Source organism: Myotis myotis, unplaced genomic scaffold (genome assembly GCF_014108235.1).
Source record: "Myotis myotis isolate mMyoMyo1 unplaced genomic scaffold, mMyoMyo1.p scaffold_m19_p_32, whole genome shotgun sequence".
Lineage (NCBI taxonomy): Eukaryota > Metazoa > Chordata > Mammalia > Chiroptera > Vespertilionidae > Myotis > Myotis myotis.
In genome coordinates, this window is record NW_023416338.1 from 1,453,826 (window position 1) to 1,475,789 (window position 21,964).

Here is a 21,964-nt window from a genome sequence, read left to right on the forward strand (position 1 = left end):
CAGGAGCCCTGGGCAGGTTTGTACCACTATGGACAGACGGGTTACTTGAGTTGAGGACTCAGTAAAAACCTCTGGAGGATTTTTGTAAGAAAAACCAAAATGGGTGCTCCATGTTGTTTCTGCTTCATAAATTTGCAAACATCTGACAAATCAGGCTGCATGCAAAAAGGAAAGTCTTCAAAACCATCAAGAACCTTTTATTTTTATTACTTTTTAAAATCCTCACTCAAGGATATGTTTTTATCGGTTTTTAGAGAGAGAGGAAGGGAAAGAGGGAGAGGGGGAGAGAGAAACATCGATGTACTGCCTCCTGTACGTGCCCCAACCGGGGATAGAACCCACAACCTAGGTATGTGCCCCTACTGGGAATCAACTGTGCAACTATTTGGTTTACAAGACGATGCTCCAACCAACTGAACCACTCGACCAAAACTATCAAGAGCCTTTTAATTAACATAAGACACTTCTCATTCTCAAAACAAAACAAAAACAACAACAAACCCTAGTTAATTCATTGTAGTACATACTCGTTGGGTGGGCTTTAGGATTCTAACCCCCCCACTCCCAAATATTATTTAATGTTCACACATACACATTTTTCTGAAGAATCCACAGCATCCATCACATCCTCAAAGAGACCTCAGACCTCCCCTCAAATTAAGAACTGATGCTCTAGTGAGAAACAGGGCTAGTTTTGTCCTTGGCCACGGGCCTCTCGATTATTTGAGCCCCTTAAAGGACTAAATAAAGCCAACAACAAGAACTGTAGGAAAATTATTGCTCTAGCAATGCTTAACACTTGTTTTTGATTAAGGAAATCTGAGTAGTTTTCAGTAATACTAGAGCAGTGGTTCTCAACCTTGGCTGCACATTAGAATCACCTGGGAATCTTTTAAAAATCCTGATATCTGGGCCTCATCCTCTGGAAATTCTGTTTCTTTGTTACTAATGTTGTGGCCACACCCCATAACAAACTAGAGGAATGCCAAGCAGCAGACTACGAGAACTCAAGTACAGAAACAGCTTAGTAAACGACAACAGTTTTTGCAGACATGGACAAAGATGAATCCAGCCTACTGAAACGTTCTTCGTTACAATTTCATTCATGTAAATGTCTACTGAAATTTATCTACCTGGTCTCTTATCCTAGTCTTGCCCTATGCTTCCCTGATGGTCTAAGCCAGGGGTGAGGAACCTTTTTTCTGCCAAGGGCCATTTGGATATTTATATCATTCAAGGGCCAAATAAAATTATCAACTTAAAAATTAGCTTGCGCCGAGACCGGTTTGGCTCAGTGGATAGAGCGTCGGCCTGCGGACTGAAGGGTCCCAGGTTCGGTTCCGGTCAAGGGCATGTATCTGGGTTGCGGGCACATCCCCAGTGGGAGATGTGCAGGAGGCAGCTGATCGATGTTTCTCTCTCATCGATGTTTCTAACTCTCTATCTCTCTCCCTTCCTCTCTGTAAAAAATCAATAAAATATATTTAAAAAAAAAAATTAGCTTGCTATGTTTGGTCAAACATTTAATTAACTCAACCCTAATGCCTTGGCAGGGCCAAACCAAATGATTTCGTGGGCCTTTTATTGCCTGAAGTTCCCCGCCCATCTTTTTTTTGTTTCCCGAGGGCAGTTTTTCTGGCCAAACCGGGTCCTTTCACTGGTGGCCCAAGTCCTCTCACTCACCCAAGAGACTCTTGAGACTTGTTGACTCCTCCCAGAGCCCCCACAGCAGGTCCCTCTGTACCTGGGACCTGGTAAGATAAACTGTCTTTCATTTATTTCTCTACCATAGGATTCTATACATACATCCTTAACCATATATATTCACTTCACCCTTTTAAGTGTATCTTTTTATACTCTCTTTTCTTAAAAAAAAAAAAAAAAAAAGGTAGTGTGTGGTTTTTTAAAAATTGATTTTAGAGAGAGGAAGGGAGAGGGAGAGAGAGAAACATTGATGAGAAACATCGATCAGCTGGGCTGCCTCCTGCATACCCTCTCTACCAGAGATCAACCCCACCACCAGGGAATCGAACCAGTGACCTCTTGGTGCATGTGAAGACACTCAACCAACTCAGCCACACCGGCAAGGCTACCCTTTTCTTTTTCAACTAATTCTGGTTTATCACCTCAGTATGAAAAAAATAACTTGCCTTTCATCCATCCAAAATTTCTTGCTTTAAGGAGTACACTCTACTTCTGGCATAAAAGACAGATGGTTTAACAAAAAAATCCCACCTAGCATGTCTCATAATAATAACCAATATACTGCTGGAGCTACTACCTGAGGTGAACAAGTGGGGGGCAGAGATAGGCTACAAGTGCCATGTTTAAGGCAAGGTGGTTCGGCATTCCATCCTGCATATGGTCAGGGATGGGCAATGATCTGAGCCAGAGTCTCCTGCCACCAGAAAGCACTGCTGGGGAAGACTCACTCTTGGCCCTGAGGTCAGGATACCAGAGCGAGAAGAAGCTCTGATATCCCTGTGACAGCCCCGGATTCAGCTGTGCCTGGGCCCCACTCCAAACTTCTTGACAAATCAGCCAACAAATTTCCTCTTGTTGTAACTAGTTTTGTTATATTTATACCAGAGAGACCTATCCAATACAACCATTTCCTAAAAGAACTAACATCTTAATTTAAAAGTTGGTAGGACAGTATCTACAGGACAAGTAGCTTGCCTTACACACACGCACAAGCACATGTACTTGTCTTGCCTGTTGCAAACTACTGACAATCTTCACCACTACATGACTCCTAAACTTCACACCACTCCCCCTCCCTACAGAGCTTCTAGCAAGCAGTGGGTACAAGGAAGAAAACAAAGATCAATGCAGTTCACCTGCTACTAGAAAGCATATCCAGAAGGGTCACCCTTGGGCAAGTGTCATAGTAATAGTGATGACAGGATATAAGTAGAGAGTGTTATAATGTTATAGCAATAGAAAATAATTAAAGAGTGTTATAGGAAAAGTAGAAAACTTTTTTTTGTGAAATATTAAAGAGCACAGGGAATGACCACTCTGGCCAAGCCCTAGCTGCACCATATAGATAAGACCATAGCTGAATGCTACCCTTAGGAATGACATCTGTAAACCTGATAGCTACCTTCTGATTAACACTTGTGTGATGACATATGTTACTGATAGCCACCTGGACTGCCATGGATCAGAATAGGCTTAAAAGCGGGTCCCCAACTTCAGACATCGATCACCTTCTTGGTCTACGCTCCACGCCGGGGGGCAGAAGAATGGCCGAACCTTTGATCACCAGACTTTGGTCGCTCTCCTCTCGCTGACTTGACCCAACCAGACCGCCAGCCACCCAAAGAGGGATCCGCCGCTGCCCTTAGAGGACGCCACTCTTCCCCGGGACCCCGTTAAGTCTGAGTCCAGGGCACCAGGAACCTTGTGAGTAATGAGGTGTGATTTGCAACTGCATATTCTTGTGTGACGTAATTCCTCCAGCAGTCTTAACTATATTAATACAGTGGGGCCTTGACTTACGAGTGTCCCGACTAATGAGTTTTTTGCGATACCAGCTGTCTCTCAGCCGATTTTTTGCATTGAGTTGACAGAATAATTTGAGTTAACGAGCTCCTTAACAAGCTCGGTCTTGGAACGAATTAAACTCGTAAGACAAGGCCCCACTGTATAAGGTCAGATGATAATGCCTACCCTCGGTCCTGCTTGCTTAGAGCAGTCTCTTCGCTAGCAACTACTTAATGTCCGAACACCTGCACGGTTAAGTTTATCTCAAGGGAGGCCTTGGATAACGCCCCATATACTCTACTCGGACAGCAAGTGAACAGATTGCAAAATGGCCAAAAAGGGGGGAGAAATCAAGGTAACCAGTTACCAATGAGTAGTATCTAACACCATGTTATTTCACACTGTTCTGACATGACCCACAGTAAGAAACACATTTTATCATATACATAATAAATGAAATAAGTTTTTATAAAATACCCTTGAGTGGCTGACACCCTTTAACATTTCTTTTTTTTTCCTTACACAATAACTGCAATCTACTTAATTCATTCCATTACCCACAGTTTGAAAAATATACAATAAAACAAGAATTACTCTCTCTTAAAATCTAGATGCTGGTCAAAGTTCCTAGAGCCAAAATCTATTATTCCATTTCACATACGGAAAACTGAGGCTTGGGAGGGTATACAACTGGTCCAAGACAGGCATGGCGTACTCTTTCCTACAGCCCAGCACACCCCCCTCCCCCCAACCTGTGCTGGCAGGTTCCATACTCCATGCAGTTCTCCCATTTCAACTCTCACAATAACAATCTGCTCCCAGGAAATATGGGTTTCCTCAAACACAGTGGAAAGTGTTCCAAGTGTAAAATCACAAATTTATCTCACTCTTCCTTTTCTTTTACACAAAACAAAATCTCAAATGCCAATTCACCCACAGGCATGTATGTCTCATTGCCTGGGGTAAGACAACTGGGGACATTAGCCACCCACAAGGACGCAGGAATTACTAATTCCTGTTTCTGGAAATTGCACAATCGCAAGCCCAAGTCTCCCCTGGCACTGCTTCACAGTGTGCCAATGTCTGTGGACATAACTGCAACTAGAAACAAACAAGAAGTTTCAGCTGTAAGTGGACAAGACCAAGATGACCACAGGCAAAATGGGGCCTGGATAGCTTTACTCAAGGCTCTTCAGGCAGAGCAAAGCAAGCACTCCCTATCCCCCACCAGAATATAATAGAGGTTCCTCCTTATTCTCCCAATCTGAACACAATAAAAATATGAGACACCACCCCCCACCCCCACCAGAACCCATTTTACAAATAATGAGGCATGTTTAGGAATTATGTAACTTGCCTGAGGTCAAGGCCAGAAGGGAGTCCGGCTGGGACTGGAACCTGACAGTAGACTCCATAGTTCTCCCTCTCTGGTACACAGTTCCACCCAATCCCATCCAACCCTGCTAACACAGTCCAAAGTCCTGGAATTTTCTACGTTGGGAGAAGAGGCCAACACTGTCAAGGAAAAGATCACAGAATAGCCTATAGCAGGGATAGGCAACCTTTTTGTGAGTGCATGCCCAAACCAGCAAAATCTCTGACTCAAAATTCTTCTGCGTGCCAACCCTAATTTTTTGAGAACATGTTACGCCTACTTGATATCTCTTAAGGTGTACGTATGTGAAGAACCTTGAAGAAATAATAAAATTCATTCGAGCGACAAAAACAGTATGATGATGAAAAATACATTTATTTTTTAATATATACATGTACACTGATAATCCAACAGAAAACTTTATGACTCTGTTTGATATTATCAGTGGGACTTTTGCTGCTGCATCACTGATGACACAGACTTTACATCAGGTTTTTATTTCGTGACCTTCAGAGATATGCACAAGCTACTACTTTCATCCGTCAGGCTACTCCTATTACGAGACTTAACAAAATTCATCACTGAGAACAAAGGCTCACAAGCGTATGTGGATGAAACCAAAACACTGGTCGGATCTAGGAAGGCAGGGAGAGTTAAGGCAGAGGCATAGAAATTGCTCTTCCCCTCTCTCGTCAATCCATGTCTATGGTCTTTAAGATAACTTGTTATGTAAAATTATTTATTTATCTAAGATGCACCTACACTGAATTTATCTGAAAAATAAAAAAGTCGATATTAAGGAAAAAACTGGGGGGGGGGGGGGATAAGAGGTCAACCGAAGGACTTGTATGCATGCATATAAGCATAACCAATGGACACAAGACACTGGGAGGTATGGGAGGCTAGGGGAAGGTCAAGGTGGGGGAAAAAGGAGACATATATAATACTCTTTGTAATACTTTAAGCAATGAAACAATTTAAAAAAAATTGTAAATGGAAGATTATGAGAGAGGGTTTCGCGTGCCAGCAAAAGTTACTGGCATGATATGTTTGGCACGCGTGCCAGGGGTTGCCCACCCCTGGCCTATACCTAGCATGAACAACAACAAAAAAAGAAATGGCATATGCATGAGTACTCTTAATTGGCAGTTAAATACTCAGATTTGACACATCTCTTAAAGAAATATTTTCTCCAATTGGGTTTAACACAAAAGGCATTCCACATGGAACTGGATCCTAACAGCACCTAGAAATGGTGAATGGCATGAACTGGTTCTTCTGGTCAATAGGCCCAAAGTCCATTAGCTGGATCTCAGCCTTCCAGCCAGGAACTCTATTTCCCTGGCATATCCAGCTATCTTGTCCCCCTTCTAGGGAGGTCCTGACTTGTGACAAATCTTCTAGGAAACCAGAATCTTTTCACCAAAGCCAGATGTCAACACAATTCAAATCAGGGCCAAAGAAGGCAGGGAAGGTAAGAAGAGGTGCTGGAAAAACCTCAGTTTACCAGCAATTTCTGGCAACCTGGCCATTGCCTTTGTCCAGATAACCAGGCTTTAATGAAAAAGACAAGTTACCGTTTAGGCCTGAGGATACACTGAACCACCTTCCCTTGCTGGATCATTTCTCCAAACTCTTCAGCCAGGATCCCCTGGGTGGAAGCCCCCAGAGTTGCCACTTTTTCACCAATCCCATTATCACCACTTTTAATCTCACTATCAGATAAAAACAAATTCTCACTTAAAAACAACCTTAACCCCCTCCTCCATTGAGAAAGGCACCTGGCCCATCTTGGTGTCACCTAGTGCACTTTCCTAGCCCTCATCAGTTTGACTCTCTTACCTGGTACCTAATCTCATTTCAATTTTGGCTATGGTCAATGACAGCAAGCAAGGAGCTAACCTTGACAGGGCACTGCCTCATTTTACCCTCAGCTAAAAGATTCGTAAATGGAGTTTGGGGAAGGTTAAGGGACAGTGTGAAGGTCACAGAGCGGACAGCAGGGCCAGGATTCAAAATGGGGTCTAACTGTGCCACACTGGTTAGAGCAGGTCAGAAGAAAATGAGATAGGATGGGACACCAAGAGGCCATTCAAGCCCTACCAGTCACTCTCTCCAGAGCATTCAGATAACACTGGACTGCTAGTTTAGGGTCAGGAATGCAGGAAACAAAGTCCAGCTCTGGGCAGAAGAGAGTAGAAAGGTCACAGAGCAAGATCTGAGACACTTCTTCTCAGAACGAACTCAAGACAACATTTTGTTTTCACACAATTGCTATTTGCGGGGGGATAATGTTAAAAACCTCACCCTTATAAACAAGACACTGTGCTAAGCTGTGAAAAAAATAAAAAGGAAATTCATGGAACTTTTCTAGAAAACTAATTTGTATCGTTTTCAAAAATGCACACCCTTTTGGTCTAGCAATTCCCCCTAGACATGAAAAAAGAGAAAACTTAAAAATAGCATAATTAAACTACAGCATTTCATGTTAGATTAGACAACCATTTATCTTTGTTTTCTTTTTGTTAATCCTTATCCAAGGATCCCCCCCCCCCCAATTAATTTTTACAGGGAGTAGAAGGGAGGGAGGAAGGGGCAGAGAGAAACATGGATGTGAGAGAGACACATCCATTGGTTGCCTCCCACACTCACTGGAAATCAAACCTGCACTCCTCTTGTCCAGGAACTGAACCTGAGACCCTTTGGTGTGAGGGCCAATACTCTAACCACTAAACCATTCCAGCCAGGGCTTAGGCAAACAATTGAAACATAGCATTTTGGAAATGTTCAAAATGTAATTTTTTTTTTGAAAAGTTAAAGAGTACAATCCAATTTTGTTACTCATGTAGAAAGACTAGAATAAAAATAGATTTAAGAGGTATTTTTTTTCACATTTAGCACCATCCTAATATTCTGTTTTCCAAATTCTTTAAAATGATCACGCTACTTTTGTTTTTAAAGAAAAAACACTTACAGACCAGCCAGTGTGGCTCAGTGGTTGAGCACTGACCCATGAACCAGGAGGTCACAGTTCGATTCCCCCTGTCAGGGCACATGCCTGGGTTGTGGGCTCAATTCCCAGTGGGGCATGTGCAGGAGGCAGCCAATCAATGATTCTCTCTCATCATTGATGTTTCTCTCTCTCTCTTCCTCTCCCCTCTTTGCAATCAATAAAAGACAAGCAAACATATTAACAGAAGAAAAAACAAAACCTTACAATCTCATTTTCAAATGCGGACCAACCAAGTCTATCCCTTCAGGATTGAATGAGACAGATGGTTGCTTTGCTCTATATTTCTTTAGAAAAGAATACATCCATGATTTATGCTGGGTTTTATAGATGCAGGTTTTTTGCTTGTTTGTTTGTTTTTTAAATATATTTTATTGATTTTTCACAGAGAGGAAGGGAGAGAGATAGAGAGCCAGAAACATCGACGAGAGAGAAACTTCGATCAGCTGCCTCCTGCACATCTCCCACTGGGGATATGCCCGCAACCCAGGTACACGCCCCTGACCGGAATCGAACCCGGGACCCTCCAGTCCGCAGGCCGACGCTCTATCCACTGAGCCAAACCGGTTTGGGCTTTTTTTTTTTTTTTTTTTTTTAGGTTTTTAAAATCAAATTTAATAACTTAAGGCCTGTTTAGACTGGAGAAAAAATTAAATATTTCTAAAATCTCCCTTCATAACAACAGTAGTACACATTTGGGGTACACCTTTTTTTTTTTTTTTTAATATATTTTATTGATTCTTCACAGAGAGGAAGGGAGAGAGATAGAGAGTTAGAAACATCGATGAGAGAGAAACATCGATAGCTGCCTCTGCACACCCCCTACTGGGGATGTGCCCGCAACCCAGGTACATGCCCTTGACCGGAATCGAACCCGGGACCCTTTAGTCCCCAGGCCGACGCTCTATCCACTGAGCCAAACCGGTTTCGGCTGGGGTACATCTTTCAAACTATTTTCTGTGCCTTATTAGAATTTCAAACTGTTCTCCAACAATGTATAATTTAAAAAACAAAGTATAATTTAATCAAACTACCCAGACTGTACTACATGTCAACATGCTGACATCCTTGCACTTTCATTTCCTCATTCTTTTAAGTGGCCATACCATATTCCATTAAGCTTTTCTTTTAAACCCTCTGTAAAAGCACTAGAAAATCAATGCCGTTAAAAAGTTACTGTGTAGGCTCAAAAAGTTAGTTACTATGACCCAGCAATTCCACGCCTCGGCATCTACCCAAGATAAATTACTACATATGTCCACACAAAAACTTGCACATGAACACTGATAGCATTATTCATAATAGCCAAAACCCAAATATCTATCAACTGATGAAGGGATAAAATGTAGCATATCCATATAATGGAAGAGCATTCAGTTATAAAAGGAACAAAGTACTGATTCATACTACAGTACAAACCCTGAAAACATTATACCATGTACTATAAAAGCAGCTAGACACAAAAAGTTATATAATTCCTGAAATATACAGAATAGGCAAACACTGGATTGTACACTTTAAATGTTTTTATTATTGCTGATTTTTAGAGAGGAAGAGAGAGAGAGAGGGAGGGAGGGTCATCAATCAGAGAGACACATTGATTGGTTCTCTCCTGCTTGTGACCTTAGGGTACAAGCAACGATGCCCCACTGGCCAGGGCTGAATTGTACATTTTAAATTGGTGAACTGTATCATGTGTAAATTATGTCCAAGTAAAGCTGTCATAATACATAGTTTATATTCAATAAATACTTTGGGGATGAATACATTAATAAAGAATATATGTACCAAACAAGTCATGAGCAAATATCTTTTTGTCTTCCCTTGTGCATAGTAAGAGCTCAGGAACTAATTGTTGATATGGATTAGCCAATCACATACACATGAAATGAGAATTTCACAAAGGAAGTACTCAATCTTTTTTTTAATCAAGTTTTTACTGACAATATGAGATTCACATTAAGAAATGCTACCCATACCTGTTTATTATTAGGCACGATTTAACACTCTCTTAAGACACTTTTCTCAGGTCAGAGTTGAACCACAGCCTAAAAACACTCACCACATTTCAAACTGCTAAGTAGGAAATATACAGTAGACAGTGCACAGAAATACTGCATGCCACACTGCCTGGACTACTAATAAGTTTACTGCAATTTTTAGAGATCTTAATGTTATCTTAGTTAAAATTCACATTCCTGCCAAAACCGGTTTTGCTCAGTGGGTAGAGCGTCGGCCTGCGGACTCAAGGGTCCCAGGTTCGATTCCGGTCAGGGGCATGTACCTGGATTGCGGGCACATCCCCAGTGGGAGGTGTGCAGGAGGCAGCTGATCGATGTTTTTCTCTCATCGATGTTTCTAGCTTTCTATCTCTCTCCCTTCCTCTCTGTGAAAAATCAATAAAATATATTTGAAAAAAATAAAAAATAAAATTCACATTCCTTGTAAGTCCTACTGACCAATTATGTCCCCTGTTAACAATATTTTATTAACATAAAAGGAATTATTTGCAGTTGGTATTGTGGGCATCCCAAATTCTTGCTCAATTATCTCTTCAGTTTATTCACTCAAAGAATATTTTAGGTGCTCTTATAGGAATTAAGGCTACAATATAGAATAAAAATAGACAAAGCGAAGCAAACAAAACCCTGTCTTCATGGAACTTAACAGTCCAGAAAAAAGAAAATAATTTAGGACAAATTTTATTTTTAGATTCATGCCTTTTTTTCACCAAGGATATGCCTTTTTATTGATTCTAGAGCCAAAGAATGGGAGAGGGAGACAGAGAGAAACATTGATGTAAAAGACAAAATCCACTGGTTGTCTCACACTCGTGTCCTGACCAGGAATTGACATGGGACAACACTCTAACCACAGAGAACACCAGCCAGAGCATAAACTCATGCCTTATGAGTTAAATGTCATCAGCAAGGAATGCCCACAATCCTCACTGTGCAAATGAGAATGTCCACTAACGTTAGCAATTTTCAATAACAAGCCTTTCTTTTTGTACTTTTACCACATAAAGACAACACACAATCTACTTCACAAAGTTATTTAGTATCAAAAACTGAAACATTTTACATGCACATAATTGTGACAGACAGTGACAGTGGGCTGTTCGAAGGTTTAACAGCCCAGTTCTTCAAGTTACTTAGGCACCAAATGGTTTTTACTTTAAATTAAGAAAAAGCGACAGAACCTAGACACAGAACTTACACAGAACCTAGAGACAGAACACGGCAAAAGATCCTGGACAGAACCTGGCTACAGAACTTGGCTGGAGAACCTAGAGACAGAACCTGGCTACAGAACCTGGATAGAACATGGCAAGAGAACCTGACTAGAACCTGGTGACTGAACCTGGCTGGAGAACCTAGCGAGGGAACATGGCTACAGAACCTGGCTGGAGAACCTGGAGAACCTGGCTGAAGAACCCGGCGACCGAACCTGGCTGGAGAGCCTAGCAAGAGAACATGGACACAGAACCTGGCTGGAGATCCTAACCAGAACTTGGCTGGAGATTGTGGCTAGAGATCCTGGCAAGGCTACTGATCAACTGAACGCTGTCTCCGTGTCATTCCTTCTTCGCCGACTCCGTCCACACCTTTGGGGACCCCTGGACCTGCTGGGGTTGGACCCCAGCAAAGAACTAAATGAAATGGAGGCAAGTAATCTACCAGGTAAAGAATTCAAAACAATGGTTATAAGGATACTCCAGGAACTTTAGAGAAGAATGCTTGAACTCAGTGATAATTTAAACAAAGAAATAATAAGTATAAAAAATAACCAAGATCCCTAGCTGGTTTGGCTCAGTCGATGGAGCATTGGCCAATGGACAAGTTTCCTGGGTTTGATTGAGGTCAAGGGAGCATACAGTAGGCAACCAACCGATGTATCTCTCTCACATCAAAGTTTCTCTCTCTGTCTCTCCCCCTCCCTTCCACTCTCTCTAAAATTCAATGGAAAAATATCCTCAGGTGGGAATTAACAAAAAATATATAGATAACAAAGAAACCATTAAAAAGCACCAATGAGAAATAAAGATTATCTAAAACGCTGAATATACAAAAAAAAAGAAAAAGAAAAAAAAAGAAAAAGCGAGGCCAGTGTGGCTGTTGGTTGAAGCCAGAGCATAAACTCGTGCCTTATGAGTTAACTGTCATCATCAGCAAGGAATCCCCACATACTGTCCACCCAAAGGTGGCAGGTTCGATTCCCAGCGAAGGGCACATACCCAGGTTTCCGGTTCGATTCCTAGTTGGGTGCATTAGGGAGGCAACTGATGGATGTTTCTTTCTCCTTCTCTCTAAAATTAATTTAATTTTTTTAAAAATACGAAAAATAGAAAAAAAGAGAAGGCATTCAATAATCCCATTTGTGTAACACGAAAATATCCACCACCACCAAAAGCAGAAGTGCAAATTAGTACAAAGATTGCAACTGGCTCAAAAAGATAACTTTTGGAGACATAGTCTAAGACTCATTTACTCCACAGCTTCAGTCCTTAGATACTGTTTCCTACCAAGATAGGGGATATGGTGGGTAATAAGGGGATGCATTTTGTTTCTGATCAGACTTTTCCTTCTCGATTTGGTAAGCTGAAACCATCTGAGAGTTTTACCTGCCCCAGGTTGAAGCTTTTGGGGAGAAGGAGTTGGTTATCTACAATGCCTTGCTGGAAGATAATTTCCATCCAAATTAAAACGAAAGGAATGTTTTATTAAATTACTGGCAAGGTCGTAAAACTGTGCCATCTAAAACCTTGAAATTGCAAGCACATTCATAAATCCTGTTGAGTATCGCTTGTTTTACAAATTCTAAGGACTACAAATTCCAAGGGCTCACAATTTAAGGAACTTGACAGCCTCATTCATGAAAATCTCCAACTGTATTATAGCACCAAAGAGCCACTGGCTTAGAAGTACACTGAGACTTGCTTTTTGTCAACTCGGACACCTACAGCCCTCTCAAAGGTAAGCAAAGACACTTCAAGTCTCATTAGGCACGGACTGCAAGAGGTCCCCTCTTGCATCCAACACACAGGTAAAAATGAATCCAAGGACCAAGAATATAAACCCCAGCAGGTTGCATGAAACATCAAATGGGTAAACAACTACATAAAAACACTTCAAAAAACAGTGCGTGGTCTTGCGTAAAAGGGAAGTCAGCCAGCCACTCAGCAAAAGCACATGACTCATCCACCGGCCCGAACACTATCCACTACACCAAAGTGGGGTTTCCCATCTCCGTCCAAGGCCAGGCTTTGGGGGCGTCTCAGCTGGGTAAAGCTGTGCTATTTCTGTGGGGGGGGGGGGGCGGTCATTTTTATTTCGCTGAATCCCAACTCCATCACATCCCAACTCCAACCCATCACCCCGCATAACACCGCAAATAAACGGGGCAGTGGCAAGGACGCCAAGCGAGCACCGACCCAGCAAAACAAAGCGCCCAGCGAGGGGCTGCCAGGCTGGGAGTAGTCGGGTGGAGAGAGCCGGCTCGCCCCCCAGGCGGAGTGCAGCGGCAGCCTCCTCCCGGGAGGGAACGGCCGCATTCTCCGCAGAGCTCCGAGGACACTCGGGAAGGTGAGGAAATGGGGGCGGGGGCGCGTTGCCCCAGCCCAGGCGGAAGGACCAAGGCGCCGAGGTGGGCCAAGAGCGCGCCGGGCCCGACCCACGTGAGCGGTGGGGCTGAGGCCAAGGCCGCTCCGGGGACGGCGGCGCCGCGGCCACCTCGCCGGGCCCGGACTTACCCGGGCCGGGCGCGCCGCTGGCCCCGCAGCGGCCGCTTCCTCCTCCTCCTCCTCACTTGACAAAATGGCGGCGACAGGAAGTGCTGAGCGCCTCGGCCCGCCCCCCCTCCCCCGGCCGCCCGCCCCGCCGCGGCGCACGCGCCCCCCGCAGACGCCCCCGCCCCGCTGACCGGCCCGACCCCGGGGGCGTCGGCGCCCATGACGGGGCGGGCAAGCGAGCGGCCCGACGCCCCGACGCCAACGGCGCAGGCGACCCCGGCGCGAGCGGGCGGCGCGGGGACGCGGGAGGCCCGCAGGCCCGAGCCCGCGTCGCCCCGGCCTCCCTACCCTCGCGCCGATGGCGTCGGAACTGGCGCACCGGCCCCATTACGCAATGCAGGTGACGCGGGCGGCGCTGAGAGCCCTCGCTGGCCGCCCTGAGCCTTCCGTCGCCCCGAAGGGCACTGGTCCTCACCTGAAACGCTAGGCCGCACGCCGCCCCCACCGGCCGCCGCAGCCTCCTCCTGGAGCTGCTATGCGGCGCCGGGGCCCGCCCGTCGCTCCGCCGCGCTCACAGGCCCCGCTCGCCGGCGAGCACCGCCGGCAGCCGCCACCGTCGCAGCCACTGCTTCGGCACCTCGGCTGCGGGAGAGCAGAACAAACAGCCCTGGAGCCGCCACTGCCGCCGCCGCCGCCGCCGCCGCCGCCAGCGCACTGACGTCACCGTGCACGCTGTGCGCGCGGCCCGGCGTCGCCGCCGCCCGGCGTGCGCGCCCCCGAGATCGCGCCGGAGCGTGCGAGCTCGGGAGAGCCCGCGGCGGCGAGGTAAGTGCGCGAGGCGGGCGGGCGTGCGGCTCTGGGGAACCCCGCTGGCCGGGCGAGGGGACTCTTCACGAGGAGGGCGGGGCCCCACAGGCTGAGGGAGGGGCCCCGAAGACCGAGGGAGGAGGCGGAGGAGACCTTGCAGACCGAGGGGAGAAGTTCCTCACACCCCGTGCAGACCGAGGGAAGGGACCGTGGGGAGGCCGGAGGCTGCGTTCAGGGGGAAGATCTGAAGGCAGAGGTAGGCGTCCGAAATGGAGGAGGGTTCTGATGCTCGACCCTCAAAGAGGAAGGCCGGTGATGGGAAATCTGAAAGGCTGATGGCAGAGGCCGAGGAGCGACCAATGTTGAGAAGCCTCCTCCCCGACGGGGAATCTGAAGGGTGTAGGAGAAGTGTGGGGGTGCTGGGCCCCTAGGGCGAGCGAGCTGCTGCGACAGGGGCGCCTGCACTGGGGTGAGGGAGAGCTGAGGCCGTCAACAGGCTGCAGCGATGCTGAACCGCGGGCCTGGGGCACTCCCTCCAGTGGTCCCCGCTGGCCTCCGCCTCGTCCTGAAGACTCCGCTCCGCGAAGTGGCCGGAGGCTTGCCGGGCGGTGTTCTCAGTGGTTGAGCGTCACCGATGGGTCCCCGGTCAGGGCGCACGCCCGTGTTTCAGGCTCCATCCCCAGAAGGGGCGTGCCGGAGGCAGCCGATCAGTGATTCTCGTCATTGTCGTTTCTCTCCTCCTCCCTTCTTCTCTGAAATCAATAAAAATATATTTTTAAAAAATGACATTAGGTTTATTTAGGTCGCTTGCAGCTTAAAATGATTCTATGGCCGAAACCGGTTTGGCTCAGTGGATAGAGCGTCGGCCTGGGGACTGAGAGGTCCCAGGTTCGATTCCGGTCGGGGGCATGTGCCTGGGTTGCGGGCATATCCCCAGTAGGAGATGTGCAGGAGGCAGCTGATCGATGATTCTCTCTCATCGATATTTCTGACTCTCTATCTCTCTCCCTTCCTCTCTGTAAAAAATCAATAAAATATATTTAAAAAATGATTCTATGAAAATTTTCGAAGGGGAAACATAACCTCCTTTCCCCCTTCGCTCTCACCTTTACTTTTGGCATTTTTTAAAATATATTTTATTGATTTTTTACAGAGAGGAAGGGAGAGAGAGATAGAGAGTTAGAAACATCGATGAGAGAGAATCATCGATCAGCTGCCTCCTGCACATCTCCTACTAGGGATGTGCCCGCAACCCAGGTACATGCCCCTGACCGGAATCGAACCCGGGACCTTTCAGTCCGCAGGCCGACGCTCTATCCACCGAGCCAAACCGGTTTCGGCTACTTTTGGCATTTTTTAGTCCCAATCTTTTAAAAATAGCAGACTCGCCCTAGCTGGTTTGGCTCAATGGGTAGAGCACCGGCCTGTGAACGGTCGGGTCCCAGGTTCGATTCCCGCCGAGGGCACATGCCTGGGTTGCAGACTCGATCCCCAGTAGGGGGCATGCAGGAGGCAACCAGTCAATGATTCTCTCTCATCATTGATGTTTCTATCTCTTTCTCCCTTCCTCTCTGAAATCAATAAAAATATACTTTAAAATAATAATAATAAAAATAGCAGCCGAAACCGGTTTGGCTCAGTGGATAGAGCGTCGGCCTGCGGACTGAAAGGTCCCAGGTTCGATTCCGGTCAGGGGCATGTACCTGGGTTGTGGGCATATCCCCAGTAGGAGATGTGCAGGAGGCGGCTAATCGATGTTTCTCTCTCATCGATGTTTCTAACTCTCTGTCCCTCTCCCTTCCTCTCTGTAAAAAATCAATAAAATATATTTAAAAAAAAATAGCAGACTCGTTATTCTAAAAAAATACAGGTAATTAAAATTTTTTTTGATTCCCCCTTTTTTCAAAATATATTGATATACTAGAATAGTAGTCAATAGTTGTTTTCTTTTAATATATTTTATTGATTTTACAGAGAGGAAGGGAGAGGAATAGAGAGTTAGAAACATTGATCAGCCGCCTCCTGCACACCCCCCCACTGGGGATGTGCCTGCAACCAAGGTACATGCCCTTGGCGGGAATCGAACCTGGGACCCTTCAGTCCGCAGGCCGACGCTCTATCCACTGAGCCAAACCAGCTAGGGCTGTAGTTAGTAGTTTTGTCCCTATCCTGGTGTTTGCTCACTCTTCACCAAGGGCAATCGTAAATCACTGATGAGTCCTGAACAAAGTAAAGACTTAATTTTACCCTTGATTTTAACAAACTATGAAATAACAAATTATTAAAAGTAAAAAATAAAGCCAGTAATAGTAACTGGTTCATTAGTAAGCTTCCTTCTAATTCTGTATTACAGCATATTGAAACTGGTGAATATCTTTTGGCTCCTAACTTTGCATGCTGGGCAATTTGCAGAAAATAGTTGGAGATAGAAAAAAGAATAGGAAGGTACACAGGGCTAAGTGAATATGGAACAACTACTTTTTATTTTTTAAAGGAAACCAGAATGTATCCATTTTTTTAAAATACGTTTTTATTGATATCAGAGAGAAGGGAGGAGAGCAGAGAGATAGAAACATCAGTGATGAGAGAGAATCATTGAAGGGCTGCCTCCTGCACCCCCCCTACTGGGGATCTAGCGTGCAATCCAGGCATGTGCCCTTGCTCAGAATCATACCCAGAACTCTTGAGTCCACAGGCCAATGCTATACTCTGAGCCAAACAGGCTAGAGCCAGAATGTATCCATTTTAAGCTGCCCTTTCCCACAGTTGCCTTGTTGCATTATCCACTTAATTTATTGTTGCAAACAATAAATGTCTTTGGAAGTAATTTGCAGTTCCCAGTTTGCAAGTTACATAATAAAATGTTTCCTTCGACTCTAGAGTCACAGTCCATTTTAGACAAAACCATAAATATTTAGCTTGATTTACTGGACCCAACTGGAGGGTTTTCGGCCATTGCTAGAAATCAAATCCAACCTGAAGAGAATATGGAAGCTGTAAAGGGAGTTCCAAAGCTGTCTCTGAAAACCTTTTAGGACAACGTATCATTCTTTTTGTGTTCTATAATGCCTAACTCTTCACAGATAGCTCAAACTCAGAAAATGTGTATTCAGTTCAATCAGTTTAATAGTCTCATTACTTAATGGTTCACATTTTAAAAAAATATTTTTTATTGATTTCAGAGATTTTGTGGGCCATACAATGTCGATGAGAGAGAATCATTGATGGACTACCTCCTGAACACCCCCTATTGGTGATGGAGCGCAACCCAAGCATGTGCCCTGACCTGGAATTGAACCATGACCTCCTGGTTCATAGGTCAATGTTCAACCATGGAGCCACGCCGGCCGGGATGGTTCACATTTTGATAAGCTCTTTTTTACTTCTCTTGCTATTACTGTGTTTTCAATACTGAAAAACAGAAAAGATTAATAAAACATTAAAGAATGAAATATGAAGTATTACACAATATAATTCTGATGTATTATTTGTTTTTAGTAAAGTAATACATGAAACATTACATTACAATTTTAATTGAACAATACAAAAGAATATGGAGGAAAAATAAAGCATCCCCCCTCACCCACTCTCCCAACAGAGTAACCACTTTGATGTGTTTATACCTGTGCTGTCTGATAGCCCTGGCCACAGGGCTATTGAGTGCTTGAATGTAGCTGGCCCAAACTGAGATGGACTGCAAGTGTAAAATACAAATTGCATTTCAAAGATTTAGTATGAAAAAAACATGTAAAATATCTTGTTACTAACTTATATTGATTACATATGGAAATAAGTTTTTACATATTGGGTTAAATAAAATCCTATATAATAAAAGCCCAGCTACCCTTATGGCGGAAGGACCAGTGGCTATGACGCACACTGATCACCAGGGGGCAGACGCTTAATGCAGGAGCGTCTGGTGGTCGGTGTGCTCCCACAGCGGGAGCGCTGCTCAGCCAGAAGCTGGGCTGGCGAGCACAGCAGTGGTGGTGGGAGCCAAGACTGCCTCCGGGGCAGCGCTAAGGAGCTGTGAGCCAAGCGGTAATGAACGAGCAGGTGAACAGTTAGGAGGGAGGGGTCCTGGGTTGTGAGAGGGATGTCCGACTGCAGGTTTAGACTTGATCTAAACCGGCACTCAGACATCCCCTGAGGGGTCCCAGATTGTGAGAGGGCACTGGGTGGGCTGAGGGACCCCCCCTCCCCAGCACAAATTTCATGCATCGGAACTCTAGTATATTATAAAATTGAATTTTAACCTCTTTCTTTTAACTTTTTTTAATACGGCTACTAGAAAATATAAAATTACACATATAGTTGGCAATATAATATCTATTAGCCAGCACTGGTCTAGACTTTTCATTTTATCCAATAATATGTCTACATATAGAAATAGTTGTGTTATAAAACAAAGGGATCATTCTGTACCTGTTAATTTGTAACATGGTGTGTGTTTTTTTTTTCATTTAATATGTCTTTGAAGTCATTCCATGTGGATACTTGGAGATCTGCCTAATTGGGAGGTAACATATAGATATAAGATAATTTGTTAACTTTTCTCCTATTTTGCACATTTAATTAATTTCCAGTTTTCCATCATAATAATCAGAATTACAGTGATCCTTATACATTTCTCGTTTTCTTTTCATACATGCCAGGATTTTTCTAGGTTAAAAAAAATTATATAGTGGTGTTTTTTTTTAAATACGTTTTTTTCTTTATTTCAGAGAGGAAGGGAGGAGGAGAGAGAGATAGAAACATCAGTGATGAGAGAGAATCATTGATTGGCTGCCTCCTGCACACTCCACACTGGGGACTGAGCCCGCAACCCAGACATGTGTCCTGACCAGGAATCCAACCGTGACCTCCTGGTTCATAGGTCAATGCTCAACCACTGAGCAATGCTGGCTGGGCTATAGTGTTTTCTTAAAAGCAAGAATAAATCTATATAGCATGGATCCACTTTGGAAAAGCTGAAGGTATTTGATTTGTTATGGCCTGGATTCAGGCCCACTTTCCAATAAGAACTTATCCATGAGGTTACATTCTGGAATTTATAGTTTGGTCCTAGAGATGGTAAGTGACTCACCCAATATCACACATTTATACAGTTTAGAACTCAGAACTTCTGATTCCATGAAGACTGAAGAGCCAGGTAGTCAATATTTTAGACTTTGTGGGCCATACAATGTCTATAACATTGACAATTATATAGCTCTGCCATTGTAGCATAAAAGCTGCCATAGTTAATATGTAAACTAATAGGTGTAGCTGTGTTCCAGTAAAACTTAATGGGTATTAGATTTAGATTTCATGTAAATTTCAGGAATCACAAAATATTCTTTTTTAAAAAATATATATATTTTATTGATTTTTTTACAGAGAGGAAGGGAGAGAGATAGAGAGTTAGAAACATCAATCAGCTGCCTCCTGCACACCTCCTACTGGGGATGTGCCCACAACCCAGGTACATGCCCTTGGCCGGAATCAAACCTGGGACCTTTCAGTCCGCAGGCTGATGCTGTATCCACTGAGCCAAACCGGTTTCAGCACAAAATATTCTTTTTTAAAAAATATATTTCTTTTATTGATTTCAGAGAGGAAGGGAGAGGGAGAGATAGAAACATCAATGATGAGAGAGAATCATTGATTGGCTGCCTCCTGCACGCCCCATACTGGGAATAGAGCCCGCAACCTGGGCATGTGCCCTTGGCTGGAATTGAAACCAGGACCCTTCAGTCTGTAGGCTGATGCTCTATCCACTGAGCCAAACTCAAAATATTAATTCTTTGATTTTTTACAAAAGTCATTCTTAGCAGGCTCTGGGCATCATCCCGTGCACCAGAGGGTTGCTGGTTTGACTCCTGGTCAGGGCACATGTCTGGGTTGCTGGCTTGATCCCCAGTTGGTGCGTGCAGGTGGCAGCCCATTGATGTTTCTCTATCTCTAAAAATTAATAAAAATATTTGGGGAAATGGACACAGACAATGGGGTGGTGACAGCTGAGTGGGGGAGGGAGCGGGGGATGGAGGGGGTTTATGGGGGATAAAAGGGAACATATGTAATACTTTAAACAATAAAAAATACTAATATATATTTGTAGAGAAAAGGAAAAAGAAAACAGAAGAACAAAAATAAAGGAAACTTTTTTTTAAAAAAATAAAATTTTAGAAAGGTTTAAAAATTTAAAAAAAGCCCTGGTTGGGTGGCTCAGTTGGTTGGAACATACTACTGTACAACAAAAGTTTATGGGTTTGATCCCCGGTTGGGTGCATAGGGGAGGCAACTGATGGATATTTCTCTCTCACATTGATGTTTCTCTCCGTGCGCGCGCTCTCTCTCTCTCTCTCTCTCTCTCTCTCTCTCTCTCAAAAAAAAAATAAATAAATGAAAACATCCTTGGGTGAGGATTTAAGAAAAAAAACACACAGATAGCAATCCAATCTAGGCAGTAGTTTGATAATCCCTGCTCTAGACTCTAAAGTCTAGAGAAATGGAAAATTCCTTACCATTCTACGAAAGCTATTCTGCTTGCGGTTTTCTTTTAATTAATAGATTTTTAAAGCAGTTTTAGATTTATATTAACATTGAGTGGAAAATACAGAGTTCCCCTCTCCCTCCTCCCTCATTATTAACATCTTGTATAGTGTGGTACATTTGATGAGCCAATATTGATACATTATCCTATATAATAAAAGGCTAATCTGCAAATAGACCAAACGGTGGAACAACCGAACAACTGGTCGCTATGACATGTGCTGACCACTAGGGGGCATGCACGGAAACGTGGCGGGCATTGGCCACAGTGGGATGGTGGAGCAGATGAGCGGGGGCATCTCACCAAGGCCGGGTGCTGGTCGCTGTCATCAGGATGAGCCTCTGGTGGTTATTGTGGTTATTGAAAATTCTTTGTTCCTGCATGCTGCAGTCCCACCTGGCTCTCACACCTGCTGCCGGTGCTGACCCTGCTCACACTGGCAGCCGGCGCCAGAGCCACCACTTTTATCCACTGCCAGAGCCTAGCGCCAGTCTTGATCATTTGGCACCATCAGTGGGCAGGAGCAGCAGCTTCCCGCCCTGATCGCCTCTAAGGGGCAATCAGGGCAGCAGCCTCCACTCTCACCCTCTGCTGATGCCAGCCCCAATTGCTCTGCGCCCTCAGCACATGGGAGCGGCAATGGTGGGAGCAGGGCTGACAGCAGAGAGGGGGCTGGGGGCTGCAGCAGGAAGGGCCAGGCAGGGGCTCAGAGGATGGGCTGAGACTTGCCCCTGTACCCACCGCAGCCTCAGGGCTCCAGTTTCTTTCAAGGTGCACGAATTTGTGCACTGGGCCCCTAGTTATTAACTAAAGTCCATAGTTTACCTTAGGATTCACTCTTTGTTGTACATTCTGTGGGCTTTGGCAACTGTAAAATGGCATGCATCCAACATGCTTGCCAATTTTTAACTCATAAACTAGTTAGGAATGAAAACTTTAGAGTAAAGCATTATAATTCTGTCAGCCAGAAACGGGTACAAGATGGCCCTAAGGGTCATTTTAGTCTCTGCCACTCCA

General features: G+C 44.6%; 3 protein-coding genes across 5 annotated transcripts in view; 1 reads left to right on the forward strand and 2 right to left on the reverse strand.

Moving 5' to 3' along the window:
• Positions 1–14,214, reverse strand: part of BRD4 (bromodomain containing 4) — an 88,772-nt gene extending 74,558 nt beyond the window's left edge. Inside the window, exon 1 of one of the 3 annotated variants that reach the window (XM_036302519.1) lies at positions 14,081–14,214. The gene's annotated coding sequence lies outside the window, so the exon portion shown is untranslated. Of the gene's footprint in view, positions 1–13,626; positions 13,694–14,080 lie in introns of those variants that run through there. The other 2 variants (XM_036302512.1, XM_036302513.1) reach the window with 2 other exon arrangements.
• Positions 13,825–17,877, forward strand: LOC118652558 (translation initiation factor IF-2-like). Its single transcript, XM_036302454.1, has 3 exons — positions 13,825–14,005; positions 14,048–14,668; positions 17,595–17,877. The coding sequence occupies exons 1-3, from the start codon at positions 13,825–13,827 to the stop codon at positions 17,621–17,623; spliced, it is 831 nt and encodes a 276-aa protein (XP_036158347.1). The 3' UTR covers positions 17,624–17,877.
• Positions 17,878–18,873: 996 nt separating this feature from the next.
• AKAP8 (A-kinase anchoring protein 8) overlaps positions 18,874–21,964 on the reverse strand; it is a 33,381-nt gene continuing 30,290 nt past the window's right edge. The window contains exon 15 of the transcript XR_004966663.1: positions 18,874–18,921. The gene's annotated coding sequence lies outside the window, so the exon portion shown is untranslated. The remainder of the gene's footprint in view (positions 18,922–21,964) is intronic.